Genomic DNA, 14,095 nt, shown 5'->3' on the forward strand with positions numbered 1-14,095 from the left:
TTACAGCCTGCCAGATCCCAGCTCTCCTGACCTTTACCACAAGCATGTTTATTTGTATAATGCTGAATTATAGTACCAGAGTTCTTCCTTTCTTGTTATTTTTGGTTCCTATGCAGAGTTTAGGTTTTGACATAGTATTTCTGCCCCACATAACTCAAAGTGATGTGTTAGAGACTGAAATTTGAGTGACCTGATAGCTCTTTCAGTAGGGTCAACAAATGGGTAAGGCAGAGAAGAGTGAGTGGAATAAAGTAAAGATTTGTATTTAATACTTCTGTAGTTCCTCTTTCTTACATGGATTTTCTTTTTAGTATCTCAATGTAAAATGATGCTGCCTTTTTTTTTTAAAGTTGATAGTAAGAGAGCAAAATTTAAGTGTAGCATTAATAAACACAAACACACTAGCAGTGAAGGGTGTGATCAAACATCTGTCACTATAGGTCTTCAGGAACAAGGATGGCATATAGGAGCAGGCAATAGTAGGTTTGCAGTTGTGAGTACACAAAACACAGCTTATTCTTACATTATTATTTATTAATTATTGTACTATTTTCCATACAAACCTACTTTTGCATACCCCTGTATAGGAAACTCTCTGGGTTTCTTTCAAAGCAATTTGTGTTATACTATTCCCTCTTGGTTGCATATCATACACAGCTGGAAACTCATGCAGTTAGTCTGATACATTTTTAGGATATCAACCTCTGGAATTATTTGAGTGCCCTTGAACTTGGCTATGTATGAAGTCTGGTGTGGGGAGAATAGCTTTCCCTCATGAGGCCTGCCAGGTAAAGCTTTTGTAATTGTTTATGATCAGGCTTAAAAATGTACTTGTAGGTTTTTAACCAGGAGTTGGACTCTCATTAGTAAGGACAGACTTGGAGGATAAAGTGGAAAGTGGGGTGTTAATTTGGATCACAACTTTCTGATATGCATAGATAAGTTCATTGCCAATACAGATTTGGAGGAGAAAACCAAGCATTCATGTTGGGACATGTTATATGTGAATCAAGCCTGTAAAAATGTGGACTAGGCAGTTAGACATAAAGGTCTTTATACATTTGAAAGTTATAGGGAAGGGGTTTATGAGAATGGGTAAAATATTCTAGAGCATGTATAAAATAAAAAGGAAGGAGACTTGGGCCAAGTCTTAAAACCTAAACATTTAGTTTAAGTAGAACCAGTAAAGGGGATGAAGAAGAGGTGGCCAAAGAGGTAGAAAAGTCACCAGGCATGTGAAGTCAAGAACATAGAGTATTGTGGCAAGGAGAGGGAGGGTGCTCACATGCTGCTGAAGGGCCCGATTTGAAAGGCCTGAAAGGAAGTGTTTGCTGGATTTGGCAATGTGGAAGTCACTGATGGCCTTGACAAGATATCTTCTAGTTGCCAGATTGAGGTTAAAGGGCAAATGTGGAAATGGAAAAGGAGGGAACACTGTCCAATTCATTCTTTGAGGCCACTATTACCCTGATGCCAAAACCAGACAAAGATATTACAAGAAAAGAAAGCTACAGACCAACATTTCTTACGAATATCAATGCAAAAATCTTCAACCAAGTATAGCAAACAGAACTCAGCAATATATAAAAAGATTTGTTGCACACAAGAGTAATTTATTAATTAATAAAGGAATTTATTAATTAATAAATTTATTAATTTATTAATTAGTAATTTATTAATTACAAGAGGAATTTATAAATTACCAAGAGGAATTTATCCCAAGAATGCAAGATTGTCAGAAACCAATTAAAGTCATACCCATATCAATAAGATAAAGGTCAGAAACCAATTAAAGTAATACCCATATCAATAAGATAAAGGTCAAAAGCCACATGATCATCTACTGATACAGAAAACATTTGACAAAATTTCCACACTTTTATGAACACACACACACACATACACACATCCTAGGAACAGAATGGAATGTCCTCAAGTAATAAGGAGAATCTATTTTTAAAAAACAAACCCACAAACAGCATAATTAATGATAAAAGACTAAATGCTTTCTCCCTAAGATCAGGAACAAGATAATACACCAGGGACAATGGCAAAGCTGTGTTCTTAAGGAAGAAAAATAAAACATATTAATAGACAAGGAAAAGTGGCTACATCTCAGTCATAATCTATGATAAAATCAGTGCTGACAGAAATATACCTCAGTTCATTACAAGAGAGGAGTATTTTGAAAGGAGGAAAATCACTTATTTATAGCATCACGCAAAAGATTTTGGTAATTTTCCCCCAAATAGTAGGAGATTCAAATATATATATATATATATATATATATATATATATATGATCCACAACTGTGATATACACACACACACACACACACAACACAGTTGTTTCCCTCAATGGATCATATAAAGATAACCAAAGGTGCAAAGAAATATAACATAATCCTAGCCCTTATATTTGAATGTTTCAAGTTAAATATGGGTTAGACACCATCCTTCCATCTTGCATTTTCAGAGCCTTGGGAAGGGAGATTATATATGAAGAAGCAAAGACTAAAAATAAATAGATGCAAGGACCCTAGGCCAAGAGGGGAGTCTAGGCCAAGTGGCTCCCCAGGGAGTGGTCTCTGAGGCAGAGATGAACCTTCAGGAGGTTTGTTGGGGGGTTGTTCTATGGATCACCGCCTATGGAAAGGAAGAGAAGAGAGCAAGATTGGAATGCAGGCTGGACTGACCCTCTGTGGTGTCCTCAAGGTGGATGTGCCCTGTGTTGGGAAGAGAGAGGACTCACACCCTACACTGCTCAATCAGGGTTAGCCGGCTGCCTTTGGGAAGGGAGAGTGACATCAGGCAAAGAAACTGTTCAGCCAAGGCAGTCCTTGAAGAAGGCATAATGTCATTGAGAGGTCTCTCCTGGCATCTGGGGAAGTAAGGCCTTCCGTCCTGAAGGGAGAGCCGGGTAGCACATCACAACACCCTGGTCCAGGGTAGCATTTCCATTCCACTTGTTACAGTACAACCTCCCGTAAGATTTGTGGAGTGACTGGGCCGCAGCCCACGTAGAGAAACAGAGAAAGGACCTTGTTTGCCTGTACAAAAGAAGAAATTCTTATTTTTTAGTTAAAACCAAATGAACTTATTAGGAGATTACAGACACCTGTTGAAAACATTTGATTGAAACTTTCCTTTTGATTAACCTTAAGAATTTGCACAGATAATCCAAAACCAAGAGAAATTGAAGAAAACCAGCTCTATCATTTACGCACATACGGGATCACTAGCAAGCCTCTAACTTAGCTGGTTAAGCCTTCTACTTAAAGGTATAGTAGAATTCAATCAGGTTACTACAAAAGACTGTGTCCACATAGCTCCATCTCTGTCTTATTGAGAGGACAAAACTAGGATACGATCAATTGAAGTATCCTCTGCCAGGCGTCCTCAAACTTTTTAAAGTGGGGGCCAGATCACGGTCCCTCAGAGAGCTGGAGGGCCGGACTATATGAACTACTAATTCCTACTGTAACACCTCGGCTGCGCTCACTGCCCAAAAAACCTGGCGGGCCGGATCAGACTCCTCTGCGGGCCGCATGTGGCCCGCGGGCCGTAGTTTGAAGACGCCTGCTAGACTCTAGACCTTTTCTTATCATGATATGGCTTCGGTCCAGAGACTTATAATTAAGACTTATTGTAGAATCTTTACCCTGGGCAGGAGTGGTCTCCATCCTATTCCCAGGACTTCTGACATCCTCTCCCTACAACTCGCCTTCTCACATCTTACCCACCTTCTAGTACAGAAGGCTACTCAGACCTGCCCTCCTGGGAAGTGCTTTGAGTTTTTCTTTTTTTTTTTTTTTAAATATATTTTATTGATTTTGTACAGAGAGGAAGGGAGAGAGATAGAGAGCCAGAAACATCGATGAGAGAGAGTCATCGATCAGCTGCCTCTTGCACACCCCCTACTGGGGATATGCCCGCAACCAAGGTACATGCCCTTGACCAGAATCGAACCCGGGACCCTTCAGTCCCCAAGCCGACGCTCTATCCATTGAGCCAAACCGGTCCCGGCTGAGTTTTTCTTTTAGGCTGGTGCTTGCTTCATGCACCATCTGTCTGAAAATCAGGAATGTGTTTAATGCGAGTTCCTGACCTCCTGATTCAGAAAACAAGGAATCTGCAAGTTTTTTTTACAAGCTGGCTAAATGATTGTTATGCACGCTTGCCTTGTAAACATCCTCCTGCTCCTCCCTCAGAGCCTCAGCTGTCACAGGGTGAACTCCTGTCTGATAATGCAGAGTGTGCTGTCCAGTTGGGGATGGCCTAATATTTTAACAGAAAACAATCTCTAAGGACTCGGACATTTCAGCCACCAGGCAGGGCAATACGGTGCCTGAAAATGTCCTTCCTTTCTCTTACTTTTCTACAGTTGTTTTACTTGGTGGTAGCCTTGTTTTCGACCCTCTTACAATCTTGCATCTTTCTATAAATACATGTATCAGTCAAGAAACTCTAGCTGAGAAACCTATTTGGCTCAGTGGATAGAGCGTCGGCCTATGGACTGAAAGGTCCCAGGTTCGATTCCAGTCAAGGGCATGTACATTGGTTGTGGGCACATTCCCGGTGGGGGTCGATGATTCTCTCTTATCGAGAGAATGTTTCTAGCTCTCTATCCCTCTCACTTCCTCTCTGTAAAAAAATCAACAACAAAAAAAATTTTTTTTTAAAGAAACTCTTTAGACAACCTTGGATGTATTAGTGCTTTGATAACTTATGGTTAACCAACACAGTTCTGGGGAAAGCATGTGGCAAACAGACATGGAACAAACTTTCCACATTAGCAAGGATATCTGACTATTACAGTGGGAAAAAGAAAGCAAACAAAAAAAAAGAACTCATTGTCAGATAAGTTTGAAATATACTGAAATAAAGTTAAGCTCTTTCTTCTCAGATCCTTTATGAAGCAAATGTACATTATGAATTCCTTACAGAAGGCTACCTACACAGGCGTGAGGTCCTGGATCTCCCTGGAGAGCTCTTGAAGTTGTACTATTCTGCGGATCACACTTACAGAAAGGCTGTTCTAGGTTTTAGCAGATTGTTGTCCATCACTTACACTCATGCTGTAGCATGGGTCATGTTTTCTACATTGTGAAATTCTTTGGCTGAGTTTGATTTCAGATAATTATTTTTTAAAATTATTTCAGCTAATTATTGTAGCTGCTTAGTTCACCTTGGGTTTTGGTTTAAACCTTTAGCAAAAGCATTCAAATTAGGTCTTCATTTTCAATTAATTTCAGATTTTAGACCCACATTTTATCTTTATTAAATTTACTTTTAAACATACTATGCAATTGTTGGTCAATGTTTTATAAGTGCTTTTCTTCCTTTTGGCTGAAAGAACTTTATAAAATTAAATATCGGTTTTCCTGTTCTCGGTGTTTATGTGAAAACTGTGTTCTCTATAGACTCATATGTCAACAGTATCCCTTTCATTTCCTCTCACATTTTGGTTTTGGCGGGGGAAGCCTTTTGAAATCACACTTGCATCTACCTCAAATAAACCTTTACAGTTATACAGCTTTCAGTATAAAGCTCTAAATGACTACTTGTTAAAGGACTCAGATGTTATTTTCACAAATTCTTCACTTCTATTTCCTTCTCTTAAAAATGCCTTCTATTCTTTCCCCAAAAGGATCGGAGCTTCTTTATTGATAATTTCTAGAAGTTCCTTTAAATCTTGAAAGAGTATAACCGTAAAGTACCAATGGGATACAAATGCAGATTTTATCCTAGAGACCTAATAAGGAATCAATAAAATACAGAAGTTTTAGAGGCTGCAGTTGGGGATGATTCCATTGCAAATTCCTCTTACAAGCATATAGCCCTATAGAGAAAAAAAAATTACAGCTAATAGTTTGATGGCTTTTGTTTCCAGCATCGGCAGAGATGGGTTGCGATGCTGTCTGGGAGAAGGATCTCGATTCACACATTTGCTACCAATTCAACCTGCTTTCTTCTCTCTCCTGGAGCGAGGCACATTCGTCATGCCAGATGCAAGGTGGCGCTTTACTAAGTATTGCAGATGAGGCTGAAGAAAGTTTCATAAGGAGTAAGTAGGACATTGATATTGATACAATTTAAATGATTGTTAACAATTAGGTCCACATATGCAAAGATATATTTTGGGGGGGGGGGGGCGGAGTGTTCCATGGGAGATATTTTTCATTTATTAATATGGTCCAAATTCACACCCAGGCAATTCCATTTGGCACCCAGTGTTCCTTATTTTCTCGCCCTTGTAGAAGAGAAGCTGAGGCCCCAGCAAGGGACTCAAAGCTTGCAGTAAAGCAAGTGAATCTGGGAGACTTGGACATTAAGTACAAATCCCTGCTCTGCTAGAGATCTTAGCTGTTTAGTTCCCATTAATAAATAATCAAGTAATTTATTAAGTAAAATCTTTCCTGTTACTTACTGTGTGCAGTATGTAGTAGGCCTGGCGGATTCTAAAGAATTTAAAATTTGGTTGGAAAAGCAGAAGCACACATGGTAACTAATAGTATAGGAGAATAATATGTCAAACGAGTTGTGATAATGAGCTGGGTGTTGTGTTTTACTTATCACCTAAACTCTCTCTCTCATCTCCTTTAAAGATTAAATGAGTTTGTGTATATGTACAAACAGCTTCAAAAAAAATTGAAAACATCTGAAAGTGTCACAAAATTAATCATTTTCATTAAAAGTGCCTGACACTTTTTTCAAATTTTATTGCATATGTAATATATGTTTATTCTAGAATAAATTTTAAATTTCATGTATATATTGTAGAAAGAAAAACAAGTCTCCCATAATTCCACAATCCAGATAGAACCATGTATTTTAGCTAACACATAAATGCATGCATATATACATGTATTTCTGAAAAACTGTATTGAATAAAAATAGGAAGCATCTCTATTAACTCTAAGGTTAGGAGCAGGGATCAGAGAGCCACCTGCGTGGGTATGAATCCTCTATCACTTACTAGCAAGGCTACCTAAGCAAGTGCCTCCACTTCCTTCTATCAAATGGAATCCTATATAATAAAAGGCTAATATGCAAATTGACTGAACGATGAACTGACTGATCACTATCGTGTGCACTGACCACCAGGGGGCAGATGCTCATTGCAAGAGCTGCCCCCTGGTGGTCAGTGCACTCCTACAAAAGGAGTGCCACTCATCCAGAAGCCAGACTCACAACTGGCAGGTGCAGCAGTGGTGGCAGGAGCCTCTCCCTTCTCCACGGCAGCACTAAGGATGTCCGACTGCCAGCTTAGGCCCGCTTCAGCAGGCCAAAGCCATCATTTGACATCCCCTAAGGGCTCCTAGACTGCAAGAGGGCACAGGCCAGGCTGAGGGATCCCCTCGCCCCGAGTGCATGGATTTCATGCACCAGGCCTCTAGTTAATAATAATACTTACCTCTTGGTGATGTGCATTACATGTTATAATGCATGTGAAATCTTAGAGAAGTGCCTGGTACACACAACAAACATTTGTGTGTTAACCATTTAAGTACCATGCACACAGTTTGATATTATACTTATTTTACTTATCTTCATATAATGAACATCTGTCCACCTCTATAAACATAGATATACATAGGTAGGAATAGATAGATACAATTATTTATTTAATTTAATTTATTTATTGCTATTATAAACCACACCTTCACATATCTTTGTGTATAGATCTCTAATTATTTTTCTACTGGAGGCCCAGTTAATGAAATTCATGCACTGGGGAGGGGGTGTCCCTCAGCCTGAACCCTCTCCAATCTGAGACCCTTCAGGGGATGTCTGACTGGGCTCGGGCCTAAACCAGCAATTGAACATCTCTCTTACAATCTGGGACTGCTGCTTTCCAACCGCTCACCTGCCTGCCAGTCTGATTACCCCTAACCACTCCCCTGTCAGCCTGATCGACACCTGCTCCCCTGCCAGCTCGGTCACCCCAACTGCCCTTCCCTGCTTGCCCAGTCACCCACAACTGCCCTCCCCTGCTGGCCCAGTTGCCCCCAACTGCCCTCCCCTGCAGGCCCAGTCAATGCCAACTGCACTCTCCTGCAGGCCTGGTCACCCCCAACTGCCCTCCCTTCCTGGCCTGGTCACCCCTAACTGCCATCCCTTGATGGCCTGGTGCCCCCCTGATGCCCCCAACTTCCCTCCCCTGCTGGCCATCTTGTGGCAGCTATCTTTGACCACATGGGGGTGGTCATCTTGTATGAAAGGGTGAGGGTCAATTTGCATATCACCTCTTTATTATATAGGATGTTTGTAGAAGTAGATTCACTGGGTAGAAGCGGAAGTATGTTTTAAGGTTTGGAGAAGTCATTAATATCTTCCAGAAAGATTGTAACAAATGCATGAAAAATGCATGCCTGCTCCTTTCCCCACAGACATGCAAAAGTGAAAAGTCATCATTGAAATTGATTTGAGTGAATCACATTTTAGAAAAACACCATTTCCAAAGTCATTGTTAGATTGTAATGATTTTCATAGAAAATTTTGCATACTACTTGTGAATTACAATTGTTACCTATTTTCACTGTCAGTATTTCTAATAAGAGGGTTTGGACTTGTTCATCTATCTTAAATAACAATTTAAAAATATGTCAGGGATTTTTATTTAAATACCACAATTCTATAATTAGACGGGGGATTGTTTAGGAAAACAGAAGTCTGTTCATAAACGGAGAAGCCTGTTCTGATCAAGGTGTTTTTTAATGATGAGACCAGGCTACTATCACTGATGAACACTAACTATGGTATATGGGATTACCTAAGCTTTCACAAGTGCCAAGAGCTACCCAAAGTAATTTAGGTTTGAGTTTGTTACTATAGAATTATGAATCAATTTAATCTTAAAGTAAAATAGACTGTTTTGATACTTATAAACAAGATTATAAATTACACAGTGATTTTTTATGTGTATTGTTAAAACAATTGCACAGAGGGTATCAAAATTAACTCTAGTAAGAATAACTAATATTTAAATATTTTAAGTAGATTATTTGAAAATATGACTTGGCACTTACACCATATGAAATGTGAAAATTTCTCCATCTTGTCCATCCATCTTCCATTCTGCCCTCTGCCATCAATATATGACTTAATCAAACAATGGCATTGAAAGGACTGAACTAATCAGCATTAGAAAGAGATTCCACGTTAATGCCTCAGGAATTTGGAAGGGCAGGGCCCATGAATGTTTTGCTATTTCTTTTTAGTGATTTCTGGGCTCTCAAAATTATAAAGCACCTTTTTCTCCTTCCTAATTGTGTTAGATTCTTCCAGTTGAAATATTATATTGAAATATTAAATATAATATTATATTGAAATGGCCAACCACAGAGGATGCTGCAGCCTTGTTCAGTGAATACACTGACTCCTATAACCTGCGTGACTGTGCAATGGATCATCCAGACTGAGACTCTTTTGAGAGTAAAAGCAAGTGTGATTCATCATTACTTGGGAGCTAACAACATAACATAGACCTTGAGCTTTCAAGGCAATGGGACACGTAGCCACCCTATTTACAACTCTTATCTGTCAGGGTCTCAGTCTTGGGCAGGGCACCTACATTTGATGCAGATTAAATTGGGTTCCAAAGCAGATGGACTATGAGTGAACAAGGCTCTCCTTTATAGATGAAAAGATTAAAAGGAAAAAGAAAGTGAAATATGGATGATGGATAGAAACTAGACTTTTGATGCAATAACAGATATCAAATTGTAATGCTGTACACCTAAAATTTATATACTACATTAACCATGTTACATAATAAATAAATAAACAAACAAACAAACAAATAAATAAATAAATAAAATTAAGTGGCAATATTTGAAAGTGTCACAAAATTAGCCTCTTTCACTAAATGTTTTTCACACTGTCTTCCCAAACCCCATATTTTATAGTACAAGTAGTACATGTTTATTCTAGAATAATTTTTTTAATTCAAGTGCACAAAAAGAAGAAAAAACAAGAAATATTTCCATTAATTCTTCAATTTTAATTTGAAGATCAAAATATGTGTCGATGCACATGTTTATACATAGCATTTATAACCAAAATGGCATCAACTTAAAACCTGAGGGGCTGTGGCACAGTGGGTAGGAAGGAATAGGGGCCACAGAGCCAGCCTGACTGAAACACTTTTCACCCCAAGTTGAAGAATCATTTGCTTCATGCATGGCCCTTACGTTCCAACCTGCTATGGATCTCTCTGGGTCCTTTGGTCACCTGGATCTAGACTCCTCAGCTGGAGTCCTGACATATAGGAATTAAGTCTCCAAGCTGAAGTCTCCAGTCACATGTGGGGAGCAAAGAAAGTCTTTCTGGGAGTGGCCCTGGACACTCGCCATCACCCTCTGCAACCCTAAGTGCACACAAATGAAATGGTCTCAGAGTCGTAACCATGCACTTGGTTGGATTGACAACCACTTAGAGGCACCATCTCTAATGCTTACATACATCTCAGTGAGCCTCCAGGAGACTGATTGTTCCTCAAGACAAGGTGAGGCTGGCAGCGGCTTCTCCTTCCTCCTCTTCTTCTTCTTCTTCTTCTTCTTCTTCTTCTTCTTCTTCTTCTTCTTCTTCTTCTTCTTCTTCTTCTTCTTCTTCTTCTTCTTCATGTTTTTATTGACTTCAGAGAGGAAGGGAGAGACATTAATGATGAGAGAAAGTCATTGATTGGTTGCCTCTGCATGCCCCCTACTGGAGATCTAGTCTACAACTCAGGCATGTGCCCTGCTGACTGGGAATCACTGTGACCTCCTGGTTCAGGGGTCAATGCTCACTCACTGAGCCACGCCAGCTGGACAAGGCTGGCTTCTTTACTCTGAAGCACCAGAGTGGGGTTAGTAGCACTTAAACCCTTCCTGTCATTGACTGGTGTTAATTTATGACTCTGTGTTCCAGGAATAGAAAAACAAGAAAGAAACGTAACATTGATCTTTTTAAAACTAATTTCTCTTCATTTCAGAGCACTTAAGGGGTGAAACGCTGGCGGTGTGGATGGGTCTAAACCAGCTGGATGAAAATGCTGGCTGGCAGTGGTCCGACAGAACCCCACTCAGCCATCTGAACTGGAATCCAGGTACCCGCGGCATTTTATTTACCTTCAACAGGTGGCATCATCCCACAGCCTGACTCAGGTGGCATCATCAGGTGGCAGCCTGAAACAGAAGTATTTCCCACGTATATCTGGTATATGTGCTGTTAAAACAATTGCATACAGAGTATTCAAAATTAACTCTAAGATAAAAAGAACTATTTAAATATGTTAAGTAGATTATTTGAAAGTATCACTTAGCACTTACCCCCATATGAAATGTAAAAACGTTTTTGAAAGTGGCTTACAAAAAAACGTTAAACCTGACTTAATTTCTGTAAGGGTTTTCCAGACAAGAAAATGGAGGCCAAAAAGGGAAGCTGTGTATTTAGTGAGGGTTGCAAGAAGATCTGGATCAGAGCCAAAATTCTAGTCAGCTGTTTTAAAAATAGCCACAAAGAGCAAAACATTTCTCTGCTTTAACACAATAAAATCCACTATTGCCAACTTTGGAAAATCATTTCATTGTCATGTCTGGACTTCAACTGCAAAATCACAAATATAAGGTCTTAAAGGATTTAACGTATATGTCAGAGAGAAGGAATGTATCTTGGATGCGAAGGCTACATTTCAATATAGATTATACTGACTGCTTTTGCTTCTAACATGAACTACACAAACACTGTATTTTCAGAAATAAGTTTTGAGCCATTTGTCGAATATCGCTGTGGGACATTTAATCCACTTATGACAAATGCCTGGAGAGTTCGGGACTGTGAGGCCACCTTACCTTACGTCTGTGAAAAATACTTAAACCACTCTGATCAGGAAGTAGTGGGTAAGTGTTTTCATTCTGAGTTCCTCTTATGAGTTGCTTACTTGTCCTTTCAATATAGTCAAAGTCCTCCATTTGTGCTAATAATTCATAATTTAAACTTAGCTAAGGTTAGTTTTGTATTGGTAGGATTAAAAATGTGCAACAAGATAATATTTGTTATTCTAAAGCAAGCACGTCAAACTCGAAGCACGTGGGCCATATGTGGCCCAAAACAAATATTTCTGTGGCCCAGCCAATACAACGAAATGTAAGAAACGTTTTAAGAAAAATTTCATAACTTAATTTTTACAATATCCTGTTGTACATAATTATTAATAACGAACTACAACGTTTGCTCATGACTGATTACTATAAGCGTGCTGCATTCATTTCCCTTATGCACCTTACACGCAGGCACACCATTTCTCTCCACTAATACTAGCAGCAAATATTTTAGAAGCCGATTGCTGTGTAATTAGTCTTGGACTGACTTGTTTGGTGTGCACAACAGGAAATATTTTGCTTTCAGAGACCAAGAAAAATAGGTTTATTTGTGTTACGCTTATTAATTTGTGCAGTTATTCAGTGTCTGGTAAGTTAATTATCATATGTTTAAGAAAAAATATTAATTTTTATTAAAATGTTCTATTGTTTTATGTTAATGATTACTCATTTTCTTCAGCCCTTTGTATTCAACATGTCTCAATTGAAATAAACCTGTTTCTATGAAAATTTAAGTTGTTGTTTTTGTGGCCCACATAAACTTAAGCCTGTGTTATGTGTTAGCCTTTGAGTTTGACATGGTTGTTCTCTAAAGGCACCATGAATTTAATACATGCATTTAGGTTTATACTAAAAACTAAAGCAGAGTAACCTAAGCATTTGAAAACCTAAGCATTTTCTTTATTATTTTTTTTAAAATATATATTTTATTGATTTTTTTTACAGAGAGGAAGGGAGAGAGATAGAGAGCTAGAAACGTCGATGAGAGAGAAACATCGACCAGCTGCCTCTTGCACACCCTCTACTGGGGATGTGCCCGCAACCAACGTACATGCCCCTGACCGGAATCGAACCCGGGACCTTTCAGTCCGCAGACCGACACTCTATCACTGAGCCAAACCAGCTTCAGCTTCTTCCTCTCTTTTTAAAAAATTTGTGTTCTTAATCATTCTGTGTTTAAAAAGCTTCCCTTTCTCTTCTAATTTTGAGTTTTATTGATAGTTGTCCTAGAAATTAAATGTAAATTAGAAAACAGTTTTAGAAAATTCTTTGCTTCATTGATTTTCTATCACACGCTATAGCTCTAAATAATAAGACATCCTCCTTCTGAAATAACATGCAAAACTTTAGGTGTAACTTGAATACTACCTAATTACAATCTAGTACCTGGACATCCAATTATTTCTGTCTGTTGAAGGTCTGTTACCTCTTTTTAGTTTCTGTGGGAATTAATGTCTTAACTTAAAAAGCAGAGATTAAAACCTAGCCATTGTTAAAAGAATCATTACCAGAATAATCAGAAACAACTCTAGGTTTAAAATAATAAGCTGAATTATCACTTTAAAATATTATTCCTTACAACCAGGCCTTAACTTTCTAAATTTCTTTACACAGCTAAGACTCAGGCTATTGTAGAGTTCGGGGGCAGGATAGAAGAAGCATTGTGGCTTTGTTTTGTGTTGAGATATTTTTCATTGTTTCAATAACGTGCTGAAATTGCTCATACCCTTCTTCCCTTCCTATCATTTTCCTTTTTCCATTTCTTCCTTCTTTATTTGTTCATTCTTATGGCTTCTTGCACTCTCTCCTACTCCCGTTTTTTTCTTGTTTTATCTACTTCCTTGATCTACTAACTGAGGCCAGAGACCAGAAATGAGGGCAGTTATGCTAAATTTGTTTGGATTAATAACTGTTGCTTCAAGTTCAACAAGTCCTTTTGATGATCCGTTCCAGCGTTTTCAAACTGCGTTCCAGGATCCTGCATTCCAGGTTCTTTGCTTGAGTCTACCTTCACTTCAATCGGAGAAGCTGCGGTTTTTGTTTTGTTTGTTTTAGTTTTTCAAAAATATTTACTGTTGAAAGTATTACATATGTCCCCTTTGTTTCCCATTGACCCCTGCTAGCCCGCCCTACAATCCTGTCCGTGGCCTCCACCACACTGTTGTGTGTCCATGGGTTATGTATATATGAGAAGAGTTCTTTGGAGAAGCTCCTTTTTTATCTTTTTAT

At 38.8% G+C, this 14,095-nt stretch overlaps 1 protein-coding gene across 1 annotated transcript in view; it reads left to right on the plus strand.

Annotated features, from left to right (window-relative positions):
* Positions 1-14,095, plus strand: part of PLA2R1 (phospholipase A2 receptor 1) — a 105,483-nt gene that overhangs the window by 24,130 nt on the left and 67,258 nt on the right. The window contains exons 4-6 of the mRNA XM_036421472.2: positions 5,893-6,066; positions 10,978-11,091; positions 11,741-11,884. Coding sequence (XP_036277365.1) covers positions 5,893-6,066; positions 10,978-11,091; positions 11,741-11,884 — 432 coding nt within the window. The remainder of the gene's footprint in view (positions 1-5,892; positions 6,067-10,977; positions 11,092-11,740; positions 11,885-14,095) is intronic.

Source organism: Pipistrellus kuhlii, unplaced genomic scaffold, assembly GCF_014108245.1.
Source record: "Pipistrellus kuhlii isolate mPipKuh1 unplaced genomic scaffold, mPipKuh1.p scaffold_m20_p_7, whole genome shotgun sequence".
In the NCBI taxonomy this organism is placed as follows: Eukaryota; Metazoa; Chordata; class Mammalia; order Chiroptera; family Vespertilionidae; genus Pipistrellus; species Pipistrellus kuhlii.